This window comes from Cnephaeus nilssonii (genome assembly GCF_951640355.1).
Source record: "Cnephaeus nilssonii genome assembly, chromosome: 7".
In the NCBI taxonomy this organism is placed as follows: Eukaryota; Metazoa; Chordata; class Mammalia; order Chiroptera; family Vespertilionidae; genus Cnephaeus; species Cnephaeus nilssonii.
In genome coordinates, this window is record NC_137078.1 from 74,193,470 (window position 1) to 74,219,032 (window position 25,563).

Here is a 25,563-nt window from a genome sequence, read left to right on the forward strand (position 1 = left end):
ATTCATGCACCGGGCCTCTAATGCACACACACACACACACACACACACACACACACACACACACACACTGAGTGGCCAGGATATTATGCATTCAGAGATCATAATAATCTGACCACTCAGTGTATATAAAAGCCCAGCGACCGAATGGTGGCATGACCAGAACAACCTGTTGACCAGTCGCTATGACATGCACTGATCACCAGGGGGCAGACTCTCAATGCAGAATCTTCCCCCTGGCGATCAGTGCACTCTCACAGTGGGAGCAGCCACTCGGAGGGCGGGTCCACAGCCACTTGGCTGACTGGGATGAGCTGCGCTCCCACAGCAGGCTGATCCCCACAGGCCACAGCCCCCACCAGTGCATGAATCCCGTGCATCGAGCCTCTAGTCAATGATGAAAGAGAATCTTTGATGTGCTGCCTCCTGCACACCCCCTACTGGGGATTTATTGTGCAACCCAGGCATGTGCCCTTGACTGGAATCAAACCCAGGACCCTTCAGTCAGCAGGCCAAAGCTCCATCCACTGAGCCAAACCTGCCAGGGCAATCTGGCCTATTTTTATTATGTATCTGAGTGAATTAATTTACAGTGAGGACCAAAAAACTCTCGGACAGGTCCTTGACTTGCATATCCTCTCGCTGGGTGCAAATCTACCTAGGAAGCTAAGTGTGCTAATGGACAGGCTGTTTGACAAGCCTGGAGTTAAAAGAAAGAAAAAGATATGCTGCCAGCAGGTGTGGCTCAGTGGTTGAGCATCGACCCATGAACCAAAAGGTCTCTGGTTTGATTCCTGGTCAGGGCACATGCCTGGTTACAGGCTCGATCCCCAATAGGGGGTGTGCAAGAGGCAACTGATCAATGTTTCTCTCTCATCAATACTTCTATCTCTCAATCACTCTCACTTCCTCTCTCCCTAGAATCACTAAAATATACATATATATTACCAAAAAAAAGATATGTTAAGTGATCACGGTCATCCAGGGAACAAGCTGATACTGCCATGGCCACATTTAGGCCATTTTACAACAATAATGAATAAGGTTATGGGGGAGATCAAGGTCACAAAGATAGTAAGTAAAAGAGCTGAGATTTTAACCTATGCACATCTGAGTCCAAGGCCTGCACTCTGTCTACATCACTGGGGGCCTTTCAGAGGACTTCTCCCCCTAGACTGTATAAATGGCTCACTTCTGCTTACATCGCTGTCTAGGAAGACAAAGACGCCAACCTGGAATGGTATCTCAGCCAATCTGTGTAAGGGCTCCTTGCAAGGCCCTGGGGCCTTCTCCGGCAAAGACCTATGATTTATGTTTGCATTTTGCTATTTGCTTTCTATATACCTCATGTCCTTTTTGTTCCTCTCATTCTCCGTCACTGCCTTTTTTTGCATTAAGTGGATATATTTTAATTCCTTTGTTGATTTTAAACTATTTTTAGAGTAATTTTCTTAGTGATTACTCTAGGAATTATAGTGGACATTTTAATCACAAACTACCTCAAATTAATGCTAACTTAATTCCAGTAGAATAAGGAAACTTTGCTCCAATATAGCTTATTTCCTACTCCCACCCCCTTTTTTTTCTGGCAGAGATCTATGGAACATGCATCACTTGGAGACTTCTGGGAAATATGAAAAACTGTTTGCAGTTTAATTACAAATACCATATTAGTGAGCTGAAGCACATTATTCAAAGTTGTACAAAGTCATGATAAACCAAGTGCAAAGGTCATGATAAACAAGTTTTACTGATTTCTACACCCAAAGCTCTATATTCCCTTACATATGCTGTGCAAGAAAGAATAAAAACACACTATATGTGAAGTCACAGGGCAAGAGGGTGGGAACTTCAGCAATTCATAGTACCTCAAAGCAGTTGTGCAAGGCTGGAATATATTAGATGCTCAATAGTCGCTTGAATAGGCCCTGACGTGGAACCCATGGGTCACTAAGGAATGGGATAAGTTTCTTCAGTTGAGATGATACTTAGTAATTGTTCAATGAGGTTTTGTTCATGGGCACCGAGCTGTTTTTCTTGAGCTATGTTGAAGGCTCTCATGGCATATTCTTGTGCCTGGAATAGAATTGCAGTGACGAAAGGAAGCTGTCACAGGGAAGCCCCATCTGTGCTCAATCCCAGAAACATGGGAAAGGATCCATCAGCTTCTCACACCAGCCACTGAGCTCTTGTTGGAAACTTGTGAACACCTACTGGGTCCTTAGAGCTAGCCACATGTGTGCTGGGTGGGGAAGGGGACACCAGAAAAAGTCACCTGGTTTGACAAACTAAGTACACTTTCATAGCAAAGTGAGATTTTGTAGGATCTTAATTAGGGCCCTTTGAACCAACACTGGAAGGCAGAGAGATGACAGGGCCATAAGTAAACTGCCAACCTGGAGGAACTCACTGAGTATAGTTAAAGCTATTACCCCATCCCTGCAAGGACTCCCCAGAGCCCTCAGGCCTGCAGGCTTTCTAGTACTGCCCCTGCCTCAGTTTACCTATGCAACTCTGGGAAGGCCCCCTTGAGGAAAGAAGACAATCCAGTTTCCATTAGGCAGGCTGTACTCAACAAATAAAACCTGGCACGAGCCTCTGAGCTTTTAGGGCAAACGCTAATGCAATAGGGCAGAACACAGCTGGATTCAACTAGACTAGAGGAATTTCTATCTCAATTTCAGACATGCTGACTTTCTAGGGAAACTTGCCTTTGAAGAATTCATCATCAGGTAGTAAAGCATGACCAGGATTCTCAGAACGAAGACAATTTTTTGGGGAGCTCTGCTAGATGTAGACTCTCGAATGTTTAAGATAGAAGTCAGGATCCGAATGGCTTCTGCTTCCTGGGCTTCATCTGCAGTGGAAAGGAGGGAAAGAAGAAACAGGTCCCGGAGGCAGCTGCGTCTACCCTCAGTGGTAAGCACTGAGCTGTGTGGGCACCTGGCCTCCAGAAGCCTCCTCACAGGGATGCTGGTGGAGGCAGTGCAAAGCACAGCAAGTTCTCCACCTGGAGGGCAGCGGCCACATACAGAGCAGGTCCAGGCAGCTCCCGGCCTTGCCTAGCATGTCATTATGAGAGAAACCTAAAAAAATGCTCAGTCCCAGCGTTGCTAAGATTCCTCTCTTTCAGAGTCCTGAAGTGGGTCTCTTAGACTCCCAAACACAGGGGATTTGTCCCAGTGGCCCAACTCAGCTTCCACTCTCTAGCAAGAGGGGGGAGTGGGGCTTCTTGCAGGTGCAGCATCTTAATTCTTCTTCCCCAACTCCAAAGAAGCTTAAGCAATAGCCTTTCTGCTTTCCCTGGGGAGGCTGTTTACAATGTCCCCAGCAGTTTTTGGTTCTCCTTTAGTCATCATTTATTGACTTACTAGTGGCCTGGTGCACGGATTTGTGCACACTGAAAGGAAATTAATTACAAGAAATATTTTAGCCGAAACCGGTTTGGCTCAGTGGACAGAGCGTCGGCTTGGGGACTGAAGGGTCCCAGGTTCGATTCCGGGCAAGGGCATGTACCTTGGTTGCAGGCACATCCCCGGTGGTGGGTGTGCAGGAGGCAGCTGGTCGATGTTTCTCTCTCATCGATGTTTCTAGCTCTCTATCCCTCTCCCTTCCTCTCTGTAAAAAAATCAATAAAATATATTTTAAAAAAACACACAAATATTTTAATATTGCTATTTGCCCTTCCTCTATAATAGAAGTGTCAGAGAATAAAGAAAATTAGTAAAATGTATACAAAAATAATATATAAATTGCTTAATAACAACATGATATAACAACAAAGACATGATATAAAAACAAAAACATTATATAAAACACTGATAAAAACAATGACTGGTAATTGATTAAACTTATTCTATTATCTCCCTGTATACCACATAAAGAGTAAAAACACTTCCAGAGTGCTTGACTAATTTTCCTTGTGATAAAGTATTTACAACTTTAACTTTAACATCACACACCCTTTGAACTTGAGAGAAAGCAACATATAACTGACCATGTCCCAAAACGGGTTCAGGTAGGAATATTCCTACTCTGTCTAAAGTTTGTCCTTGTGATTTATTAATAGTCATTGCAAATGCTGGCATCACGGGAAATTGTCTTCAAATTAATTTAAATGGGAGGCCAGTGTCAGATGGGGACAAATCAATTCTTGGAATCAGAACAACCTCTCCTTCCCCAGATCCTGATAATACTTCAGCTTCGATTATGTTAGGTCACAATCTTTTCATAATAAATCCAGTACCATTACAAAGCTCCCATTTACTATTAAGATTTCTCAGTAGCATGATGATTGCACCTACTTTCAATTTTAATTTATGATATGGCATTCCCGAAGAAGTAATACTATTAAGAAATCTGATAGGGAAATTTTCCTTTTAGGCATTATCTGTTGAATTGATGGAATCATCACTCAAATAGGTGTGAAAATCTCCATCGAGTATATCCAAAATTTCTTCATTTAATTTATGAAAGTGCTCATTTTTAGGACAAAGAATCGCATGTTTAGATATATTTTTAATATTATCTACAGATATGCTATTTCCAAAGGTAGCTTCAATAATAGATCCGTTATAAATCATTTCACGGGGGATTTCAATAATATCCATTCTGAGAGCTTTATATGTATCGCACCTGCACGAGTCAACATTTATTTTTAAATTGCCTGTGTGCGTCATATATTCTGGCTGGTCAGTCGGTCACTTCGCCTTTTATATATACAGATTATGAGTTATTATGGGCCAGATACTTAAAAGCACTTTTTTAAAGTACAGCAAGTCCCAAATAACATTGTTTTGTTAGACATCACTTCATTATAACATTGATGAGAGAGAAAAATTGATTCCCAGTCAGAGCCACTCTCTGTGTGGAGTTGGCATGTCCTCCCACTTCTATGTGGGTTTTCTCCTGGTCCTCAGTTTCTCTCCCACAGCCCAAAGATGTACCCATAGGTGACTGGTGTGCCTAAATTGTCCCAGTCTGAGTGAATGTAGGTGTGTGTGTGAGTACACCCTTTGAGGGAGTGGCAACCTGTCCAGGGTTGGCTCTGCCTTGTGCCCCGAATTGCCAGGATGGGCTCCAGTCACCTGCGACCTTGAACTGGAATAAGCAGGTTGGAAAAGAATTATCTTGCTAGTTTTTACTTAATATTTCTTAAATGTATGGATAGCTCACATTTATTTCAGAGTTTATTATCAGAAGTGTTTTGGGTCTTTATTTAGGAGTTTGATGATGTTTTCGTGACCAGAAATATGCCGAAGGAACCTAACTCTTATTTATATCAATTAGCCTATAGTCCATTTCCAAAAACCTATGAAAGACATTAAGTGAGGACATACTGTATTAAGCTTAGAGAAACAGACAGAAAGGATATATACCATAATATTAAGGTTGGCTATCTTTGGCTATCTATGATTTTCAAGTTTTCTGCTTTAACATAAACCACTTTTTTTTAAATATATTTTATTGATTTTTTACAGAGAGGAAGAGAGAGGGATAGAGAGTTAGAAACATCGATGAGAGAGAAACATCGATCAGCTGCCTCCTGCACACCCCCTACTGGGGATGTGCCCGCAACCAAGGTACATGCCCTTGACCGGAATCGAACCTGGGACCCTTGAGTCCGCAGGCCGACGCTCTATCCACTGAGCCAAACCGGTTTCGGCAACATAAACCACTTTTATCATAAGAGAAAGCTCAATAAAGCTACTAATTTTTTAATCCTTAACTCAAAACCTCTCCTGTAAGAAGTCTTCCCCCTTCAACACCATCCTCACCTCTTTGTTCTGGGGCTCGGCTTATAATACAACTTATACTCATAGAAATTTTATTTTGGTATTTCAAATAGGCTCTGTCTCACCAACTACACTTTTTAGCACAAGCTAGATCCTCTGTCTCTTTATTATCTCAGAGGGAGTAATATTGTCCAGGGCTACTCAACACTCAGCCTTTTGCCGAGCCTGGGGATGGTGAGATGAATCAGACTCAGCACTGCCACTGAGGAGCTCACTGTCCAGTAAAGCAAGAGGATAAGGCACCAGGACAACTGAGTAATGCCACTTCTGTGTTGAGCCTTGGCTTATGTTCCTTGGAGGGATAACACATAAGAAATGGATGCTCTGCAGAAATCACAGTGGGCTCTCCTCCAAGTGTGTCCCCTGAAAGGCTGTGTGTGGTGCTAGAAATCTGAATTCTGGTAAAATCCCTTTGCTCCCCTGTCTCAGTTTTCCCATAATCAATATGGGGGAGATGGCATATGCTCCGTGACAGGCACAGCAGCTCTCCCTATTTTCGGGACAAGGCCCATGATTGAGAGGAAGTCACTGCTCTGCTTCGTAGGGAGAACTGCCACTTACCCAAGCCAGTGTCAGTCTCAAATTGTTTGCCCAGTAAATCTATTTGTTGGACGCGAGCCTCTGTGAGGACTTGATAGCGATTGTTCAAATATTTATCCCAGATCTCACAGACCTGTTGGGAAAGAAGATACAATCAGACAAGCAGGCCAGGTCTTAAGTCACTGGACCAGCCAGCTGGGAGGGCAGCACCTCTAACCATCTGCAGACTCCCTCTCTCATTGTGCCTGGTTGGGGGGAGGAGGGGAAGAGGAGGCTTAGGAGCCAAACAGGCGTGGCCAAAGTGAGTGTGACAAGTGTTGGGCTGCAAAGGACACCTGGCTGATCTGGGGACAGCCCTGGTGGGTCTAGTAACAATGACTACCATTTGTTGAACACATATAACTAAACCTTTACATCCTCACAAAACCAACTGAGGTCATAGTTTTATTATTCCCATTTTACAGAGAAAGAAACAGGCTCAGAGATGTTAAGATTGTACTTGACTTTTGGTAAAAGCTGGTAAGTGGCACAGCCAAGAATTAAATTCAAGTCTGTCTGACTCTGAAGCTCATTTCTTTTCAGCTACACCACAGTGCCTCTTCCTCAAAAGTGGGCCTAAAATATGAATAAACAGTCACAGCATGAGAGCCTATATCACACATAGAAATGGTTGCTTGCTAAGTGAGGTGTTACTCTATGAACATAACTGACATTTTAAATACTAAAAGCAGTTTAAAATCTTTCACATGCAAAAATGGAAACTTCAAAGTGCACTCATATTTTTTTATCCCTTCATATGACTTTTTAGCCATAATTTTCCCTTTAAAATCTCATTTCTGCCCTAGCCAGTTCGGCTTAGTGGATGGAGTATCTGCCTGCAGACTGAAGGGTCCCGGGTTTGATTACGGTCAAAGTTATATGCTGAGTTGCGGGCTCAGTCCCCAATAAGGGGTGTGCAGGAGGCAACTGATCAATGATTCTGTCTCATCCTTGATGGTCTATCTCTCCTCTCCCTTACTCTCTGAAATCAGTAAAAATATATATTAAAATCTCATTTCCTTCTCTATCACAAACCTCAATATGCCCACATTACCTTGCTCCTGTGGGTATGCCAGAGTATATGGCAATCTATTTGGAGGGGTTTGGTTCTTATTGACCCATCACTTATTATTTGTTAATCGTCCTATGGATTCTAAGGACTATTTTGGTAGTGGAGAAATAGGAAGAAAAAAATTGGAATATATCATATATCAGGCTATGTAAACTTGGGCAAATCCCTTTATCTCTATGCTTCAAATTTCTCATGAATGATCTGACACCAGTTGTAAGGTACAAGGCCTAAGTGTCAAGGCTCAGCTCCCATATTCCCTAGCTCACCTTGGTGTACAGTGTGTCTGCCAGGTCCAACTTCATAAGGTCAAAGAAGATATTAGCCAGGTGAAAGTAGCCTCCTGAGGTCCTGATGTCCTCTGTTCCAAATGCACAACTGGCAAAATAAATCTATAGCAGAAGTAAGAAGGTGAGTGCTGTGTTCTCTTTGCAAATCATATATCTGATTTTTTAAAAAAGACTCATATCTAGAATATACAAAGAATGTTTACAACAGCCCAACTAAAAATTGAGCAAAGAGTCTGAAGAGACATGTCTATGTCTATAAGAACATGTACCAATGGCTAATAAGCCATAAGAAATGATGCTCAATATTTTTAGTCATTAAGAAAATGCAAAATAAAACCATGAGATACCACTTCTCACACCCTAGAATGGCTCTAATGAAAAAGGCAGAATACAACAAGTATTGTCAAGGATGTGGCGGAAATAAAGCCCTCAAACATTGCTGGTATGAATATGGAATGATGCAGCCTCTGTGGAAAACAGTTTGGCAGTTCTCAAAAAAGTTAAACACATAGTTACTACATGACCCAGCAATTCCATTCTTAGGTATATGCCCAAGAACATGAAAACATGTGTCCATACAAAGATTTGTATAAAAATATTCTTAGTGGAGAGAGAATGCTCTCCCTCCCAAGAGCACATCCACACCTCTCCCTTCCCTTTCCTCTTCTCCCACAGGCATGCTCTCAGGCAGCAGTCACCAACCTTTTGGACCTCACAAACCACCAGTGGTCTGCGGACCACCGGTTGGCTGCCCTAAGGGACCCCATGAGGCTTGTAACCAGGGAGCAATGGGAAGTGGCAGCTTGTCCTGGGCTAACTCCCTCTCCTGTCCCCAAGGCACCCTTTTCTCTGACTTCTTAGTGAGCCAAAGCAGCCCAGCCTAGGCTCATTTCCCCACCTAGTCCCTTTCCTGTTGCTTCTTCTATCCTGGGCCCTTCCTTGTTTCACTGTCCCCAGCTTTAATAAACATCCTCTAAAAATCACCTGGAAAAAAAATACATTCTTAGCAACATTATTCATAATAGCCAAAAGTGGGAACAATCCATATGTCCCTCAACCGAGGAATGGCTAAACAAACTATGGTATATTCAGATGATGGACTACTACTCAGCAATAAAAGGAATAAAGTATTTATACATACAACATGGATGGATCTCAAAATAATTATGCTAAGTGAAAGAAGTCAGATGCAAAAATACCACATATCATTCTGTTTATATCAAATATCCAGAAAAGGCAAACCTAGTGAAACAGAAAGTGGTTGCCTGGGGCAGGGGTGAGGTGGGATAGTAAGAAGCTAGGAAAATTCCTGGGCAAGTGGGATGGGATTAAACAAGAAAATTAAACAAGGCCAAACAATTTCAACAACTTAAGCCAGCTAGTGAATCCCAAGACCTACTATCTTCCCCAACCAAGGACACTTGAGAGCAAATGGTTTATACCTCTCTTCCCTAACCAGAGAATACATAGTTTAAATCACCCTGATCAGGAGACAGAGGACAGAGACCCAGTTAATGCCATTCATGCCAGCTAAACCCAAGGACAGGTGAAGTCAGGGGAACAAATAACAAAAACCCGATTAGAGGCAGACCAACCCAAGATAAAAGTCAAACAGTAAAGCAGACCAAGAATAATCCCAAACTCCCCTATAACCTCATTTTGATACATCAGCATATTAAAAATGCATCTGGTGCCTGGCCAAGTGTATCTCAGTGGTTAGAGCATCGGGTGCACATTGAAGGGTCACAGGTTCGATTCCCGATCAAGGGTACGAACCTGGGTTGCAGATTTGATCCCTGGCTCCAGTCGGGGCATGTGTGGGAGGCAACCAATTGATGTGTCTCTCTCACATCTCTCTCTCTCTTTCTCTCTCCCTCCTTTTCTCCCTTCCTGCCTCCCTCCCTCCCTCTCCCTTCTTCCCTTCCTTTCTCCCATTCACTCTCTCTAAAAATCAATGAAAAAAATATCCTCAGGAGAGGATTAACAACAAAATAAATCTGGAAAGCTGATGAATATTCTACTGAAATAGATTCTCACCCCGGAAGAAAGATGAAAATGCTCAAGACGAAGACCCAGTGTGGGCTCTCTCTGGAGCACACAGATGCCCCTTCTCAGGTATGAACTTTTTACTTTCCCCATAACTCTAAGGGTCCCCACCTCACTTGCAACCAGGGAAGCAATGGGCAGCAGCAGTGCTTCCTGGGTTAACATCCTGAACCTGTCCCCAAGGCCCCCTTTTCTCTGACTCTCCAGGGAGCGGACAGCAGGCCCCCCTTGACTAATTTCTTTCCCCTAACATTTCTAGAGAACCAAAGCTACCCACCTAGGCTCTCGCCTGTTGCTTCTTCTATCCTAAGTCCTTCCTTTGTTTCACTGTCCCCAGCTTGAATAAATGTACTCTCAAAACCACCTGGAGCTGTGTTGTGAAATCTTTCCCACACCAAATCAAGAACCCAGACACTACAGGCTGGCCTGAGGCAGACCTGCTCCAGGTCAGTTCCCGTCCCATGACAGGGGTGGGAATGAGAAATGACTGAAAATGGATATTAGGGCTCTCTTTGGGATGATAAAAATGTTCTACAACTGGATTGTGCTAATGGCTGCACAACACTGGGGATTATCAACAGCAAGAAATTATTACCATCCCGACTCCTGAAAAAGCAAGGGGAGAAAGCAGGGTTACGAGGGCCCAGTAAGAGCTGGAGCCATAGAAGAAGACTACCTGACAGGAGTCATAAGGAACAATGTCCCTGCCAGAACTGGGGTGGGGAAGAAAGGCAGCAGAGAAAGTGAATACCCCAACCTCTCTCTCCTCCCAACCTTCAATCCCCCGCCACGTCTCTCACTCTCCAAACCAAAGCCAGAGCAATGGAGTCCAGGTTGTGTAGTCCATAGAGGTAAGCCTCCCAGGGCAGACTAGGGCAGCAAATGGATTTGGGGTGAGGGGATATGGAGACTAATCACCACAAGATGTTTCCATTGGCTCTATGGACATTGTGCAGTGGCAGCCAACCAGAGGGAGACTTGTCCAGTGGAGAGGCTGACAAGAGAACCAACTTGCATGAAGACTGCAGTCTGACCCTAACTTCATCCAGATTTCAGACTCAGAAACTATTCTCTCTGGTAATATTGTCCAATACTGAAATCCTAATAGAAACCTCAGAAATGTTGGAAGAACTGCTCAATCATCACCCTTATTATCCTATTTAACATTTGAACAGTTTTGTAGTTTATAAAGCACATTCACATACCACCAGCTCATTGAAATGTAATAACCATACTCTGAAGTAGAGATATTGATGTTATTTATAAAAATAATAGCCAAAGTGCTGCACATGCATTGTCCTATTATTTATCTCTGTAATGAGGTAGAGACCATTTCATGATTTCTCTCTTAAAGGTGATGAAAGAGGTTAAATAATTTGTCTAAGACTATGTGGCTGGTCAGCTTACAGAGCTGGGACTAGAAGTAAAACCCTTCTCTTAGTCAGTACTCTTGTCTGCCTCCCTTTATTATCCTCAGAGCAACTGAGGCTTAGGGAAATGATGTGATCTGGGCAAGACTGCACAGACAGGAAGGCTTGAACTCAGGTTGTTAAAATTATGTTCTTGCTGGGCCGGAGTGGCTCAGTTGGTTGGAGCATCGCACTGTGCATCTAAGGGTTACTAATTTGATTCCTGGTCAGGGCACATGCAGGGGTTGTGGGCTAGATCCCCAGTAGTGGGCATACAGGAGGCAGCCAATGAATGTCTTATTCTCACATCAATGTTTCTCTTCCTTCCCCTTCCTCTCTCACTAAAAAGTCAATAATTTTTAAAAAATCTTTTAAAAATTGTGTTCTTGTTAATACCCCACCAGTCAGTTTTAGACAAAAAAGTTATAGAGAAATGCTCAGTTAAAAAAAACACACACAAACTAAACAGGTGTTACAATTTAGATTGTTTACATCATTGGCCAGATGATAACGGGCTTCATCGTAGTTTTCCTTAGCCATAAAGAGAAGTCCCAGGTTCCGATGCAGTAAAGAGTGCGTGGCATAAGAACAATCAGTTGATTTGAGGACTGTCCACTGGGCTTGGGATAGATATTCCTCAGCCTGGATGATCTGGTCTAGACCTGTCCAAAAGATTGAAAGAAGGTTATAATTCATATCCTGGCCAGAAAATACATGATGAAATATGTCATCATGCATTCACACATTTATTCATTAACTCAGACATTTATTGACATACAAATACTTATACATGAAAATTTATAGCAGCCTAATCATAATAGCCAAAAAAATAGAAACAATTTAAATGTCCAAGTGATGAGTAGATATGCAAAATGTGGTCTATCCATATCCATGAATGGGATAGTATTCAGCCATGGAAAGAAATCAAGTACTGATATGCTATAACATGGATGACCCTGGGAAACATATGCTAAGTAAAAGAAGCCAGACATAAAAGGCCACATATTGTATGATTCCATTTATATGAAATGTCCAGAAAAGGCCAATCCATGGAGACAGAAGGTAGATTAGTGGTGGCCAGGAAATGTGTGTACGGGAAAATGGGGTATGACTGCTAATATGGGTGTGGGGTTCCTTTTGGGTTAACTAAAATGTTTTGGAATTAAATGTAGTGATGGTTGCACAATCTTCTGAATAATTAAAACTGCTGAATTAACCTTAGCCGGTTTGGCTCAGTGGATAGAGCATCAACCTGTGGACTGAAGGGTCCCGGGTTTGATTCCTGTCAAGGGCACATGCCGGGGTTGTGGGCTCGATCCCCAGTAGGGGGCTTGCAGAAAGCAGCCGATGAGTGATTCTCCCTCATCATTGATGTTTCTATCTCTCTCTCCCTCTCCCTTCCTCTCGAAAATCAATAAAAATATATTTTAAGAAAAAACTGCTGAAGTATACTTTGAAAGAGTGAAGTAACTTAAATGATCATCATCAGTAATGGAATAAATTGAAAACATGTGCCAATTTATAGGATGGGATGAGAAGAACACAGCATCACTTCTATGATATTCCTGCCAAAGATACATCGTCTGCATTTAGTCAGGAGGAAACTTCAGAGAAACCCAAATTGAGGGACATCTTATAAAATAATTGGCTTTTAATATTTTTAAAATTACAGGCATCAAGGAAAGATTGAGAAATTATTTCAAAATCATATACTGTAGATACTAAAAAATGTTAACTCCCCTCAAAAATGCTAATGCTCCTCTTGTTGTAACAACCACAAGGGATGTCTGCCAAGGGTATGCTCCCCACTCTCAAAACTCCCTCTCATCTATAGGAGCAGGTTCCTGTATTCCTGTTTGAACTACATGACCCTGACTCAAAGGTAGATAGATACCACCCTCAAGCTGAGACAACACAATTCTCTCTTTAGGAATTTAAAATTGGAAATCAGATGCTAATTAGTTTCTATTACCCACCTTGAACCTGGAGGACATGTACATCCAGCTATACCTGACATTTTGGGCTGTCTCCTGCAGTAAGCATAAGGTAGAAAAATCTGGTCTGCAGATATGGAGAAGCAGAGGCAAGAGACAAGGCCCCAGAAATAGAAGCTGAGAGCACCAGCCTTACTTTATTACAACATTTTGATTCTAGTACCTCATGGTGCTTCAATTCCCTTAGGACACGCCAGCGTCCTAATACATTTCCTCCTTTTGCTTAGGTCAGCTAGAGAGGATTTGTCAGTTGTAGTCGAAAGTTCAAGACATCTCTTTCCCCATCTGTGCCAAACTCTTCAGCAGCCCTGCTCTTGCACAAAAGATACCAAGGCTAGATTCTTTGGCTACTGATATGACCCAATATAGCACTTCGTAAGGACTCCAGCAGGTAAGTCATTTCCACTTACCAATGCTAGCCTCTGCCAACAGCAGGTAGGCAGGCACAAGCTCTACTGAACTCAGGCCGTACACATTCATGCGGAAGCGAAGAGAATGCAAAGCTGCTGGGACAGCATCTTCATACCTTCCTTCAAAGATATATTTCTGGGCTACGGTGTAGCAGAATTCAATCAAGTGCTTCTGTGGAAGAAAAAAGTAGTCAGTCTACAGGTAAAAGACAATCGTGGATATAGGTATACCTGGATATAAGGCCAATACCTAATGAGCTGGTTGAGGGCACATAGTAAGCCTGCCTGTATTAAGCTGGCCACAAGTCCGAGAATAAGTGACACAAAAAGGCAAACTCTGCACTGTGAGTTCCTTAAGGTCCAGGAACAAGTGTATTTTCATCTTAGTTCCATACTTGGCATAAATGAGTGCTCAATAGAAAATTATTAAATGAATATTATTCTTCTATTTATATTAAAATTTTAGTTTAACAAAACTATCATGCCTCAGGACTATCTGAAACTGTCTGCCTTTCTATTTGAATTAAGAGAATTTTCCTTCTGGAGTTATCCTGCTTAACTAATATCAGAAACAAGTTTACTCTAAGGCCATTGTTCTAAGGCCACTCTCAAAGTGTGACAACACTAAAATTGATGAATCTGGTGTTTTGATATTTATGCCTTAAAAAGTGCTATTTTTTAAAGAAAAAAATGAGATGCTATCAATGCCATAATAGTTTTCCTAATCTCCTCTATTTATTTACTCCTTTATATATTCAAACATCATTGTTGACCTCCTACTACGTGCCTTGGCTCTTATCAGAATATTTGACATATATGGGTATTATGGCCGAATTTTGTTCCCCAGAATTCATATGTTGAAGCCCTAACCCCTAGTACCTCAGAATGTGACTGCACTTGGAGATAGGGCCTTTAAATAGGGGATTAAGTTAAGATGAGGCCTTTAGGATGGCCCCTAATCCAATCTAGTGGTGTCCTTATAAGAAGAAATTTGGACACAAGAAGAGATACCAAAGTTGTGTGTGCACAGAGGAAAGACCATGGGAGGACATGGCAAGGCAACCATCTGTAAACCAAAGAGAGAGGCCTCAGAAGAAACCAAACCTGCCAACACCTGTCATTGATGTTGGTCCTATCGCTTCCAGAACTGTGAGAGAATACATTTCTGTGGTTTAAGCCGCTCAATCTTTGGTACTTTGTTATGGCGGCCCAAGGAGACCACAGCAGATACTCAGTAAGTATGTGGAGAACTGACTGAATGGCACTGAGGACGTAAAAACACAAAACCAAGTCTCTGCCCTCACAAAGATTACAGGTTCGTGATCTCAACCCAGTGCGCCCTTTCTCCTGGGCAGTTTCGCTGCACCCACGAGTTAACCTGAACCTGTCCCGCAGGCCCACCTGTCTCTGCTGCAGCTGCTGGAGGCCATGCTGCCGCTCCTCCTCTGAATTGTAGAAGGGCATGGTGGTGCGCAGCGGAATCAGCAGCTGACAGATCTTCTCATGGATGCTGTTCCAGTCAGTTTTCTGATGAACCACATCACTGACAATAAAAACATGGACTTCATTATATTTATTTTAGGGCTGACCTAAAATTCCATTGCTCCACTTCAGGCCTAGCCCTAGAAACTAGAAAAGCCAGCCCAACAGACCAGGCAGGGAGCTCAAGCCATTTTGAGAAAAATCTCTTTTCTGTCATGTGATTATTTGATGGTGGGTTGGGGAAGGGTGGAGAAGGGTGGCCTCTCTGTAGGCACAGGGTCACGTTCAGAAGCCACGTGGTGCTGCTGTGGCTATTCTGTTTTCATGATTAATTAATAACAACAAAGACAGCTTTACTTCTGCATTGTTTTAAGGTCATTTTCAAAATATCTGAACTTTGAAGCCGAGGGATGTGAGGGTCTTTTTCCTGGGGAAGAGAAAGGAATTTACATTTGGTGAGGTTCTAAGAGATGCTTTCCTATCATGGCGCCCTCATGTTGCAGGACGCTGGAGAGCACCCCCTGCATTGTCTTCTGTGCTCCTGAGAGTGCTTTCACTTAGAACACACTGAATGCCTCCCAAAGCCAGTGGTGCAGCAGGAGGTCTTGCACGTAACTAATTAACTTTTGAAAACAGAACAAAATCTGTTATTACTGTTTTAAAGGTAAAGAAGCATAGGTGTCAAGAGATTAAGTAGTTGCTCTAAGCCTGCACTCCAAAGCCAGCTGTTTCTTAACTCTCTAAGGGAAGCACTGTGACAGTTTGGTATACAGCTTTTCTGACTGTTTTACATACATATTTATTATTTTTAAACACTCGATTAGACAGCACAGATATAGGACATTTGCATCACTGCAGAAAAATTCTACAAGCATATCCACTCCCGCTCCTTAAATAATTGCCTCTATGAATGACTCCCAAATTTATTACCCAAATCTGACCCTTCCTCCAATCATGGTGTTTTGTTTTGTTTTTACATTTTTAAACAGATATACAATTCACATATCACAAAATTTACAATTTTAAAGTGTATAATTCAGTGTTGTTTTTTAAAAATATATAACCATCACCCTATCTAACTCCAGGACATTTTCATCACCCAGAAAAAAAAACTCCATTCACTCTAACAGTAGCTCTCATCCTTCCTTCCACCCATGTAATTCCGAGAACCCTAATCTACTTTCTCTAGGTATTTGTCTATTCTGGACATTGCATAAAAATGGGAACAGACAATATATAACCTTTTGTGTCTACCTTCTTTCATTTAGTATGCTTTCAAGATTCAGCCATGCTGTATCATGAATCAATGTTATTCCTTCTTATGACTGAATAATATTCCATTGTATAGATGTATCACTTTTTGTTTATACATTCATTAGTTGGTGAACATTTGGGTTGTTTCCACTTTTTGGCTATTATGAATAATGCTTCTATGAACATTAGTGCTTAAGCTTTTGTCTGAATAAATATTTTCAGTTCTCTTGGGTATATAACTAAGAATGGAATTGCTGGGTCATATGGTAACTATATGTTTAAATTTTTGAGAGCTGCCAAACTGTTTTCCACAGAAGCTGTACCATTTTATTTTGTTTTAATTTAATTTTTTTATTGATTTCAGAGAGAGGAAGAGAAAGGGAAAGAGGGGTAGTAACATCAGTGATGAAAGAGAATCATTGATCGGCCACCTCTTGCATGCCCCTGGCTGGGGATCGAGCCCACAACCCGGGCATGTGCCCTGATTGGGAATCCAACCGTGACCTCCTGGTTCATAGGTCAACGCTCAACCATTGAACCACGTTGGCCAAGCATATACCATTTTATAATCCAACCAGCAATGTATGAGGGTTCTATTTTCTTTACTTCCTAACCAACACTTGTTATTTTCTGTGTTTTTTATTATAACCATCCTAGTGTGTGGTGTCTCATTGTGGTTTTATATTGTAGTTCCCCAATGACTAATAATGTTGAGCATCTTTTCAGGTGCTTACTAACCATTTGTATATCTTCCTTGGAGAAATGTTTATTCAAATCCTTTGCCCACTTTTTAACAGGGTCTTTTGTCTTCTTATTGTTGAGTTTCAAGTGTTCTCTATGTACTGTGGATACTAGGTCCTTATCAGATTTGCAAATATTTTTTCTCATGCTGTAGGCTCTTTTCCCTTTTTTCTTAGTGTTTTCTGATGCATAAAAGTTTTTAATGTTGATAGTGTTCAACTTATCTTTCTTTGGTTTCTTGTGCTGTTCGTGTCATACCTGAGAACCGTTGCCTAATCCAAGATCACACAGATTTACAACATATATTTCCTTCTAAAAGTTTTATATTTTTAGCTCTTACATTTAGATATTTCTTGTATGTGACGTAAGGTAGGGGTCCAAATTCTTCTTTTGCATATAGATACCCAGTTTTGCCAGCACCATACAGAGGAAACAATTCTTTTCCCAAATGAATGGTCTTGGTAACCTTTTTGAAAATCAATTAATCATAAATGTATGTGCTTATTTCCAGACTTTTAATTCTGTTCCACTGATCTGCATGTCTATCCTTATGCCAGTATCATACTTTCTTTATTATTATAGCTTTGTAGTAAATTTTGAAATTGAGAAGTGTGAGTCTTCCACTTGTTCTTTCTCAAGACTGTTTTGGCTATTCTGGGTCCTTGTGTTTTCATATGAATTTTAGGACTAGTATGTCCATTTTGGCAAAATGGCACTTGGAATTTTGATAAGAATTGCATTGAATCTGCAGATCAATTTGGGAAATGTTGCTATCTTAATATTAAGTCTTCCAATCTATGAATACCTTTCCATTTACTTAGGTCTTCTTTAATTTCTTCCAACAATATTTTGTTGTTTTCGGTGTATAAATCTTACACTATTTTGGTTAAATTCATCCCCCCCCCTTTTTTTTTTTTGATGCTCTTGTAAATTGAGTGGTTTTCTTATCTCACTTTCAGATTGTTCTTGGCTAGCATATAGAAATACAACTGATTTTTGCATAGCGATCCTGTAACCTTGTTGTTTTCATTTATTAACTCTAATAGGTGGGTGTGTTTTTTGTGTGGGTTCTTTAGGATTTTCACTATAAGATCATGTCATCTGTTAATAGAGGTACTTTTACTCTTTTTCCAAGCTGGGTGCCTTTTATTTCATTATATATATACTAGAGGCCCGGTGCACAAAATTCGTGCACGGAGGGGGGTTGTCCCTCAGCCCAGCCTGTACCCTCTCCAATATGGGACCCCTTGAGGGATGTCCGACTGCCCGTTTAGGCCTGATCCTACTGGGGTCGGGCCTAAACGGGCAGTCGGACATCCCTCTCACAATCCAGGACTGCTGGCTCCCAACTGCTTGCCTGCCTGCCTTGCTGAATACCCCTAACTGCTTCTGCCTGCCAGCCTGATCACCCCCTAACCACTCTGCTGCCAGCCGGTTTGCCCCCAACTTCCCTCCTCTGCCGGCCTGGTCACCCCTAACTGCCCTCTCCTGTAGGGTTGATCACCTCCAACTGCCCTCCCTTGCAGGCTTGGTCCCTCTCAACTGCCCTCCCTTGCAGGCAGGGTGCCTCCCAACTACCCTCTCCTGCTGGCCATCTTGTGGTGGCCATCTTGTGTCCACATGGGGGCAGGATCTTTGACCACATGGGGGCAGCTACATTGTGTGTTGCAGTGATGATCAATCTGCATATTACTCTTTTATTAGATAGGATAGAGGCCTGGTACAGGGGTGGGGGCCAGCTGGTTTGCCCTGAAGGGCATCCCGGATCAGGTGGGAGTTCCTTTGGGGTGTGGGGCGGCCTGAGCGAGGGGCCTGTGGTGGTTTGCAGGCAGGCCACGCCCCCTGGCAACCCAAGCGGAGGCCCTGGTATCTGGAATTTATTTTCTTCTACAATTGAAACTTTGTAGCCTGGAGCGGAGCCAAGCCTGGGGCTCCCTCCGCGGCCGGCAGCCATTTGTGTTGGGGTTATAATTGAAACTTTGTTGCCTTAAGCGGCCAGGGTGTGTGGAAAGCTTTGCTTCCCCTGCTGCCGGTGGCAACCCTGGCCTGCTCTCTCAAGCTCCATTCTGCCACCATTTGTTTGAATTTGTTTACCTTCTATAATTGAAACTTTGTAGCTTGAGTGGAGGCTTAGGCCTGGCAAGGGCAGGCGGAAAGCTTGGCTTCCTCTGTTACCTAGGAAACCTTGCTCTCTGTGGCTGTAGCCATCTTGGTTTGGGTTAATTTGCATACTCGATCTGATTGGATGGTGGGTGTGGCTTGTGGGTGTGTTGGAGGTATGGTCAATTTGCATATTTGTCTATTATTAGATAGGACTAGAGGCCCAGTGCACGAAAATTCATCACTGGGGGGGGGGGGTTGTCCTTCAGCCAAGCCTGTGCCCTCTTGCAGGCCGGGATCCCTCAGGGGATGTTTGACTGATGGCTTAGGCCCGCTTCTAGGGCCACATGGCTATGGAGGGAGCATGGGTGAGTGCAAGGAAGCAGGGTGAAGCAAGAGGAACAAGAGAAAGAATTCCTTTGTCTGGGGATTATGTATTCCCAAATTGTCACAGGCTTGCATTGGATCCACCCTCCTAGCCAATGATCTTTGGTCCCAGGTTAGACTGACAGACAAGCACCTTCCTTATGTCACCATGACTTTGCTGCACATGCAAGGATTTCTCCCTTTGTTGGACTCCTTCCCCAGTGATTTACAGGGAATGGAGCAGTAGTTCCCCGGGGAGTGTAAAATTGCAGCTTCCTGGTGAAGCTGCCCAGACAACTGTGTTTATAATGTCTGGCCTCCCCTTTGCTCCTTTCCTATTATTAATATTAGCTAGCTAGATATGACTGTAACAGTTGAAGAATATACCTCGTATTATTTCAATCCTTATAAATTTGAGACTTGTTTTTATGCTGTAACATATGGCCTATCCTGGATAATGTTCTATATGCACTTGAGAAGAATGTGCATTCTGTTGTTGTTGGATGGTATTCTATAGATGTCTGTTAGGTCTAGTTAGTTTATACCATTGTTCAAGTTTTATATTTCTTTGCTGATCTTTGGTCTAGTTGTTCTATTCATTATTGAAAGTGGGATACTGAAGTGTCTAAGTATTATCACTGAATTGTTTATTTCTCCATTTAATTCTGACAGTTATTCCTTCATGTATTTTTTTCACATTTACCTTTTTAAGAAAAAGAGTGAATTACAGTTGCCATATAACTGTTTCAGATATTTTAAGACTGTTATTAGGTGCATACAATGCATTTCTACTGCCTATGACACATTTTTACCTAAATGTGAGAATGTTAACTGTTTGGTTCCATTTATACAAATAGGTAACAATAATCTAAAATAGGTAACAATAATTTAGGGCAGGGATCAGCAAAGTTTTCTATACAAGGCCAGAGAGTGAATACTCTAGGCTTTAAAAAGTATATGCTCTCACCCCTATGTTCATAGCAGCACATTTTACAATAGCTAAGATTTGGAAACACCCTAAGTGCCCATCAGCAGATGAGTGGATTAAAAAACTGTGGTACATCTACCCAATGAAATACTACGCTGCTGTAAAAAGGAAGAAACTCTTACCATTTGCAACAGCATGGATGGACCTGGAGAGCATTATGCTAAGTGAAATCAGCCAGTCAGAGAAAGATAAATACCACATGATCTTACTCATTTGTGGAATATAATGAACAACATAAACTGATGAACAGAAATAGATCCAGAGACAAGATCAACCAAAGGACTTGTATGCATGCATATACAAGTAAGCATAACTCATGGACACAGACAGTAGGAGGGTGAGGGCATGTGCTGGGGGGTGGGAACAGCCGGGGAGAGGTCAATGGGGGAAAAGGGAGACATATGTAATACTGTAAACAATAAAGAATTTTTTTAAAAAAAAAGTATATGGTCTCTGTGGCAACTACTCAACTTTGCTATTATAGCACAAAGGCAGTCACAGACAAAAATACATAGCACTCTCTCTTCTTCCTTCCTACTGAGACAACAGAAATGCAATGAAGTAGTTTCTTTATAAACTGGGACTGTTATCCTCAAAATGACATAAAGCATTTTAAAGGGTTTTTTGGTAGACAATTATTGTAAATAAATCAATAAAAGCACTTAACAGTCAGGATACAGAGTTGAGTTCACAGGGTATTTATTAAATAGGGGCTTGTTGCGTGATTGTGTGAACAATGGAAATATTAACTTACTTAGCTACCTGAACTTTTGTTCCACTGAGAGTATTTGATATATCTTGCCTTTCTAAATAAAGTGACCTTCATTTAAATATTTGTGAGCTCTCTCCTTATCTATCTATCTACCGCCTCCAATGCAGGGCCATGCATAAAAAAGGAATTGACTAAAATATATATATATTTTCACAGGATTCACAGTCAAAGAGCTGGTGAGCTAGACAGGTTTTGTTTGGCCATTAACATGTTTTTAAACTGAATTTTAATGTCTTTAGGCAGAGCATTCATTCTCCAGTTAACCACATCCTACTGCTTCCTACTATTGAATATCACTTTACTGTTTGTTTTCTCTTCCTGGCCAATGAAGGCATTTGATTTTGTGCTCCATATGTTAAATAGAAGGAAAAATTATTGAAAATTACTCTTATCTCTACGATATAATTTGCTAATCTATAGTAGTGAAGCCTCTTTTACCTGTCCATAATGTTTCAGTGTATACTTTAATAAAATTGCCTTTTTGAAAAAGTGTTCTATTCCCTGAGAACAATATAGAAAGATATGCACAAGATTATACATAGTATATAAAATAAATGGATTTGCAGGAATATAAGAAAATTAACTAAAATATCAGGTTATTAATTTCTGAGTTGTAAGATTATAATTTGTTTTTCTTCATTTTTTTTGTATTTTCAAGTTTTCTGCAGTGAGCATGAATTACATTTATACTCAGGAAAAAACCCACACAAACTTTCAAGCTGACTGTTCTTCCAGCTCTTATATTTGGGATGAAGAAAATAAGTAAATATTGAGTGCCAACTTGGTCCCAGGCACAGTGCTAGATGCTTTACATTCAACCATGAAAACTCTGGCTTTACATTCAACCATGAAAACTCTGAAAGGAAGGAGGTAGTAAAGCCCCCATTTTTTGAGATATAGAACAATTACCTCAGTTTTATTTTATTTTTTAAAATATATTTTTATTGATTTCAGAGAGGAAAAGAGAAATAGAAACATCAATGATGAGAGAGAATCATTGATTGGCTGCCTCCTACACGCCCCCTACTGGGGATCGAGCCTACAACCCGGGCATGTGCACTTGACTGGAAGCGAACCCCGGTACCCTTCAGTCCGCAGGTCAACGCTCTATCCACTGAGCCAAACCGGCTAGGGCACCTCAGTTTTATTTTACAGAAAAAATTTAAAATCTCCAGGATACAATCATATAGAAATCTGGAGAAAAAAGGGGGAGGGGGAGAAAAAACTTTAAGGAGAATTACAACCAGTGAAAAAAGAGAAAGAAAATAATGGAGGATAAGGGCATAGGACATGATCATTTAGTCATTCATGCATTCATCAACTATTTAGTTTCAACTATTTCAAGGCACTTTGCTGGAGACTGTGGGGCATACACAAGATGGGCCTGAAACAGATCCAAAGGCAGCATACATATGACAGTCCTTCTATATATTCTACATAATATCCTGTATTGATGGAGCATAATAAAATTGAGATAATATGCTTGCCAACAAATAAAATGAAGGGAAAAGTTGTCTGTGAAGTGTCATACCGAGTAAGTTCAAAATGAGTTGAGAAGAAGTAATTGCTTCTGGCTAGAGGGATGAAAGGGGGATGGGGAAGAGGTGGATGCTCGTATTAGACTAAGGGGTGCCAGGCCTATACTTAAAATTGTTTCTTAGCCATCTCTTCCAGGTGGCCTGAAGGTCCCTCAAACTGTGTCCCAATCCAATCTGCCACCTACCACCTGCTCTGTGTTCTTTGAACCAGTTAACAGGTTTATTATTCATTCAGAAGTTCATTTATTCAACAAATGATCACTGAGTGCCTGGTATGTGCAGGCCCTAGGTCTAGTAAAAGACATCGATATTAAATAAGCAAACAGAAAAATAGAAAAGTACAGGTAAAGTGAAAAAAAGTCAGAAAAGTGAGAGAGTATTTAGATTGGGTTTTCTGGAAAACCTCTTTGAAGAAATAAAATTTCTGAGAACTGAAGGAGGAAAGGGAACTAGAAAGATTCATGAAGGGGGGGGGGGGGGCGTTCCCAGCAGAGAGCAAAGAAATTGAGAAAGGAAAGGACTTGTCAAATTTGAACTGAAAGAAAGTCTCTGTAGCTGCATCAAGGAAAAGAGGAGGTGAGTGTGGTAGGAAATTAAGGGAGAGAGGTAACAGGACTTTGTAGTTTCTGTCATGAATTCTGAATTGTATTCTAAATGCAATAAAGTAACAGCGATGAAAAAACAAATGCCATCCTTGCCCTCCTGGGACACACAGCCTAGTGAGGAATATAAAGCAGTGAACAACTGATTTCAAATCGTATCATAAATGTTAAGATACGGAACGTATTGAATTCTGTGAGAGCATGGAGGATGGACCCCTAATTCAGTCTGAGAGAGGTATGTTCACTCCATACTGGGACCACTGCAACAACTTCTCAATCTGCTATGCAGCCTCCAGTGTCTACCTTCCAAGCTATCTTCCACATTGCGACCTGTCATCTTAATACAAATGAGAGCATGCCAAAATCATCCATGACCTTCCAGAGGATAAATTCCAAACTCTTTGAGGTCATGTCACTGTTTGACCCTAACCTTGATCTTCTCCGTTTAAACTCCTACTAGTACCTATCACAATGATCTTCAAACATTTGTTTTACTAAGCCCATAGCATGAAATACATTGTACCAGTACAAACACACATATCCACATAAGAACACTAAAAGTTGCAAGAGATAGTTCAAGCAGGATCACTCTAATAATTTTTATTCTATTACTTTCTTAAAATGCTGGTTGGGACTTATTCATAATCGGCTAAAGGGTCATGGACTGCCATTTAAAAATCAGTGACTGCTCCCTCCACTACTATCTCCGTTACCCAGCTCTCAATAAACTCTGTTCTTTCACCCTTCACCCAGGCAGTCCTGGATGTCAGCGTCCTACGCTTCCGGCTTCCCTGTTCATTCACCTAGCAATTTCCTACTAAAATTTCAAGACTCAGCTCAAATGTTACTTCTTCAGAGAACCTTTCCAGATACTGCCCCAATCACTGCCTCCATCCTTAGAAGTCCCAGGGAAGAGCACATCTTGAGTGACAACACTTGTATCATAATGACTTTCTTTTTTAAACAAGTCCGTCTGCTCTGACCTAGGTTTCTGGAAGTCAGCAACCTAGGTGTTCTATCCCAGGCCCCAAATAGGGTCTACTCTAAAGCAAAGGTCAAAGGATGTTACACTGAATAATTGAAAACTGATCTCATCCAGTACTACCCACCCCATACCCTTACCATGTTGGCTGTGCACCAAATAGCCTGCTTTCTTCCTTTCTTTTTCTTTTAAAAAAATATGTTTCTAATGATTTGAAAGAGGAAGGGAGAGAGAGAGAGAGAGAGAGAGAGAGAGAGAGAGAGAGAGAGAGAAACATGGATGTGAGAGAAACATCCATGGGCTGCCTCCTGCACGCCCCCCACAGGATCGAGGCAGCCACTTGGGCATGTGTTCTGCCAGGGAATCGCATTGGTGACCTCTAGGTGCATGGGAGGCCACTCAACCAACAGAGCTACACCGGCCAGGGCCAAATAGCCTTCTTTCTATTCCTCAAACACAGCCAATTCTTTCCTCCCTCTGGGCCTTACTGTGCCACTCTTCCCCCAGCCATCTCCATGGCAGGCTCCTCCTACTTCACTTTCAGGTCAACAGTCTGCCCTCAGAGAGGCAATCTGCCCAACCTCCCATCGCATTTCCTTTGACTTTATGGCATTTATCACTCTCCGATACCATCTTGTCTTCTGTTTGTTTGCATATCGGTAGGTCGCCGTGAAAATGTTATTAGCCCTTTGAGGGGCACGGTCTGCCGAGTTCCCTCAGGGACTTCAGCACGCAGAACAGTGCAGAGCGCACAGTAGGCGCGCAACCAAACATCTGCCGGTGAATGGCTGAGTAGAAGAGGATGAAAACGAGGCACCAAGTCCTAGAGACCGGTCTGCAAACCGCCTCGGCCCCCCCAAGCCAGAGGGGTGATGGGGAGAGGGGGAGTCGGTCGCCTAGGAGCCACATTTCAGGGCCTACCAGTAATAAGTGACTGTGCAGGCCGGGCACACCCGCTCGGCGGGCGCTTCGCACACTTCACAGCAGATCCGGCGCCCCTTGGGCACCGCCAGTTGGTAGATCATGTTCATGTTGCAGCCAGTGGTGTCCGTCTCCGGGACCGTTGCCTGGCGACACGACGCTGGACGCCGGTGTCACGTGATCACCACGGGGCACCCACGTTCCCAGCAGTTCAAGGACAGGGGGAGG

The 25,563-nt window shown here is 42.1% G+C and overlaps 1 protein-coding gene across 1 annotated transcript; it reads right to left on the minus strand.

The window, feature by feature from the left end:
* Window positions 1-1,883: 1,883 nt before the first annotated feature.
* Window positions 1,884-25,467, minus strand: ZMYND12 (zinc finger MYND-type containing 12). The gene is made up of 8 exons (XM_079776668.1): window positions 25,336-25,467; window positions 14,991-15,132; window positions 13,590-13,761; window positions 11,678-11,847; window positions 7,710-7,832; window positions 6,354-6,465; window positions 2,709-2,854; window positions 1,884-2,073 (listed from the first exon to the last, which is right to left on the minus strand). Exons 1-8 carry the CDS (start codon window positions 25,443-25,445, stop codon window positions 1,948-1,950), a joined length of 1,101 nt encoding a protein of 366 aa, XP_079632794.1. The 5' UTR covers window positions 25,446-25,467; the 3' UTR covers window positions 1,884-1,947.
* Window positions 25,468-25,563: the final 96 nt, after the last annotated feature.